At 42.0% G+C, this 2,774-nt stretch overlaps 1 protein-coding gene across 1 annotated transcript in view; it reads left to right on the top strand.

Annotated features, from left to right (window-relative positions):
- The window catches only part of LOC104941712 (protein phosphatase 1K, mitochondrial-like), a 15,578-nt gene extending 14,192 nt beyond the window's left edge, over window positions 1-1,386 (top strand). The window contains 4 exon segments of the mRNA XM_010766845.1: window positions 200-300; window positions 303-338; window positions 341-356; window positions 1,297-1,386. Coding sequence (XP_010765147.1) covers window positions 200-300; window positions 303-338; window positions 341-356; window positions 1,297-1,301 — 158 coding nt within the window. The 3' untranslated portion in view covers window positions 1,302-1,386.
- The last annotated feature ends 1,388 nt before the right edge of the window (window positions 1,387-2,774 follow it).

The raw sequence follows: 2,774 nt of genomic DNA, 5'->3' as shown, positions 1-2,774 counted from the left end.
TGTTTACTGTGTTAATCTCAGGCCCTCTGATGACCCCCACTCATCGTGGTCATAGTTTAGGTGTGGATGTGATGTGTGAGATAACACCATAGTGATGAATATGATGTGACCAATGTGAAACAGTGCCTTTTTTGGCTTTACATGTTTATTTATGGCAAGTATCCACCATCTAATGTGACCCTTATTTTGTCTCGGTAGATGAATGCAGGCACCACCTACCACCGTGGCCCTGCGAGGGACGGCATCGAGCCGTGGTGGGGGGCAGTGTGGGAGACAGCGCCGCCATGCTGTGCCGCAAAGGGCAGCGTTTAAACTCACTGTCGACCACACTCCTGAGAGGAGGACGAGAAAGAGAGGTGAGGAGAGCTTATCGGCACTGCAAAGTTTGTCATTTAAGGGGCCGTTTATCAGCGGTGTAGACTTATGTACGGGCCCGGGCGCTGTACAATAGCTACCCGCTGCTCATAGTACTAGACTCCTAGTACTAGGATGGGTTAAATGCAGAGAACACATTTCACTGTGTGTGTGTGCTGTGTGCTCTGCGTGTGTGACCAGTAAAGAGGGTTTCATCCCTCCCAATTCTATTCTATATCAAACGTATCATTACCTCACATCATTTCTACATAACTACCGATTTAAAGTAGATTGCAGTATCAGCCAGTATAAATGAAAACGACTGTTTGCAGGGCTTTTAAGAAAACGTTTTTGCCATAATTTATCCCGAAATGGGAGTAAATAAACTTTTATCTGTGATGCAATCCAGGAATCAGAATACCTTTATTAGTCCCACGGAGGGGAAATGTGCGTAGTTAGAGCCACAGACAGCTTAATGTTACATATGTTAAATATTTGCCATGCATTAAAAAAAAAGTACTAAATTATGATATAATAAAAAATTCTAAGTTACATAATTAAAAAAAAAATACACATCCTGTAACTGTTCTAAGGACTTAGCAGCCAGGTGTATATTACACAGTTATTAACGGCATCTATATATATTGCACATAGTTTGTTGGTATTTAGCAGCAAGGGGTGATATAGTCTGTGTAGGGGGGGATACTAAACTGTCCAACTTAAAACCCAATATGAAGTATTTAGGCTTTCTAAAGTTCTTAATCCTTGTGGAAATCTGCATACTCCCTTTTAGTACAACCCAGTATATCTGTTGTATTTGTTTTTTAAAACTGTCTCTGGTGTTATGGAGATGTAGCTGTTTAATAAAAAAGCATCTGTTTATCTTTTTAATACTACATCTCTGTCAATCGAGTACTTTTCTGTGTGCGCCTCTTCCTCTAGGATAAAGAAAAGTGGAGGTTTTATAACCTGGAACAGTCTGGGACAGTCGAACGTTAACGGCAGGCTGGCCATGACGCGCAGCATCGGAGACTTTGACCTGAAGAACACTGGGGTCATTGCTGAGCCGGAAACCAAAAGGATGACGGTGGGTTTTTAAAAGAGGGGTTTGAAGCAACTTTTTACTAAATACATACGGATTTATAACCAAATAAATTACCTCAACTTGTCAATAAGGAGTCTGTAAAATTGGTTATTATATATAAGATGTTATTTAAGGATTTTATTTTGGTTCTCTTTTGAATAAATGTATTGTCCCTTCAATGTGTTTTTCTTATTCCTCATAAATCAAAGTTAGACATCTTTCTAAATATAGCTTGCCTTGTCCTCAGTTGCACCATGCCCACGACTCTTTCCTGGCGCTGACCACAGACGGTGTTAACTTCATCATGAACAGTCAGGAGATCTGCAACGTAATCAACCAATGCCACGACCCCAAAGAAGCCGCTCAGAGAATCTCTGACCAGGTAAGACCTTCATAAACACACGGAGTGAAACCAAACCATGCATCTGAAGTCTGGTAAATGGACACTCAGAAATCTATCTGTTACATTTACAGACCCTCATAAGTATTCTTTTCATTTCAAGCTACACTCATAGTGGGCTGCTGCCATCAGTCAAGTCTGTCCCTCTATCACTTCATCATTTACAAGAGTAGTGTAGTGTGTGCTTAGCGAGAGTGTGGATGAGCGACACAGAGAGAGAGAGTTTGGGTTGAGAAAAAAAATCAGCTAATGAGAACAGAGAAGAAATGAGAGGAAAAGTTGTCTTGTTTTATTAAATGTAGTGTCACACACACACACACACACACACACACACACACACACACACACACACTTTTTGCCCCCCTTACACTTCTAAAACTAACACAAGGTTTTGCAGGAGCGAGTTTACTGCATGCGTGTCAGACATGCAGGTCATGCACTTTGTAGCCATGCTGTGTAGCTGGACTTAAGGTCCTTACACACACCAAGCCGATTTCGGCCGTCGATAGTTGTCGGGCCGTTGATGAGCGTCGTGTCGCCCTACTCAGATTGGTGTATCTTGGTGTGTCCCGTCCCATCGTGTCTTTTCGGCCGTGCCGCCGATTCGACATGTTGAATCGGTAAAAGGCCGTCGGCTAAAGAAAGCACTCTGATTGGCTGTTCAGCTTAGCGAATCAGTGCATGAGAAGCGAAACGGAAGTGAGGAACCCAAACAAACTANGATCCCGCCAAAGTTTTCAGGCAATTACTTCCCTTCTATCTCTCAATTTAACGCCCTCTCTGGAATAAAAGGCACTCTGGCCCAAAAGAAAATAGTAAATATCACCCTGGGGCTGCCAATTGAATAGCCCTGGTCTATCGTTTTTCCTTGTTTAGTCCATATTTTTACAATACACTTTCTAGAATGTGGTGGTTTTTAAATAATTAAAAAAGGAT

Source organism: Notothenia coriiceps, unplaced genomic scaffold (assembly GCF_000735185.1).
Source record: "Notothenia coriiceps isolate Sejong01 unplaced genomic scaffold, NC01 NC01_scaffold00003769, whole genome shotgun sequence".
Lineage (NCBI taxonomy): Eukaryota > Metazoa > Chordata > Actinopteri > Perciformes > Nototheniidae > Notothenia > Notothenia coriiceps.
Note: the sequence above shows the minus strand (reverse complement) of the source record. Positions and strands in the feature narration are given on the sequence as shown.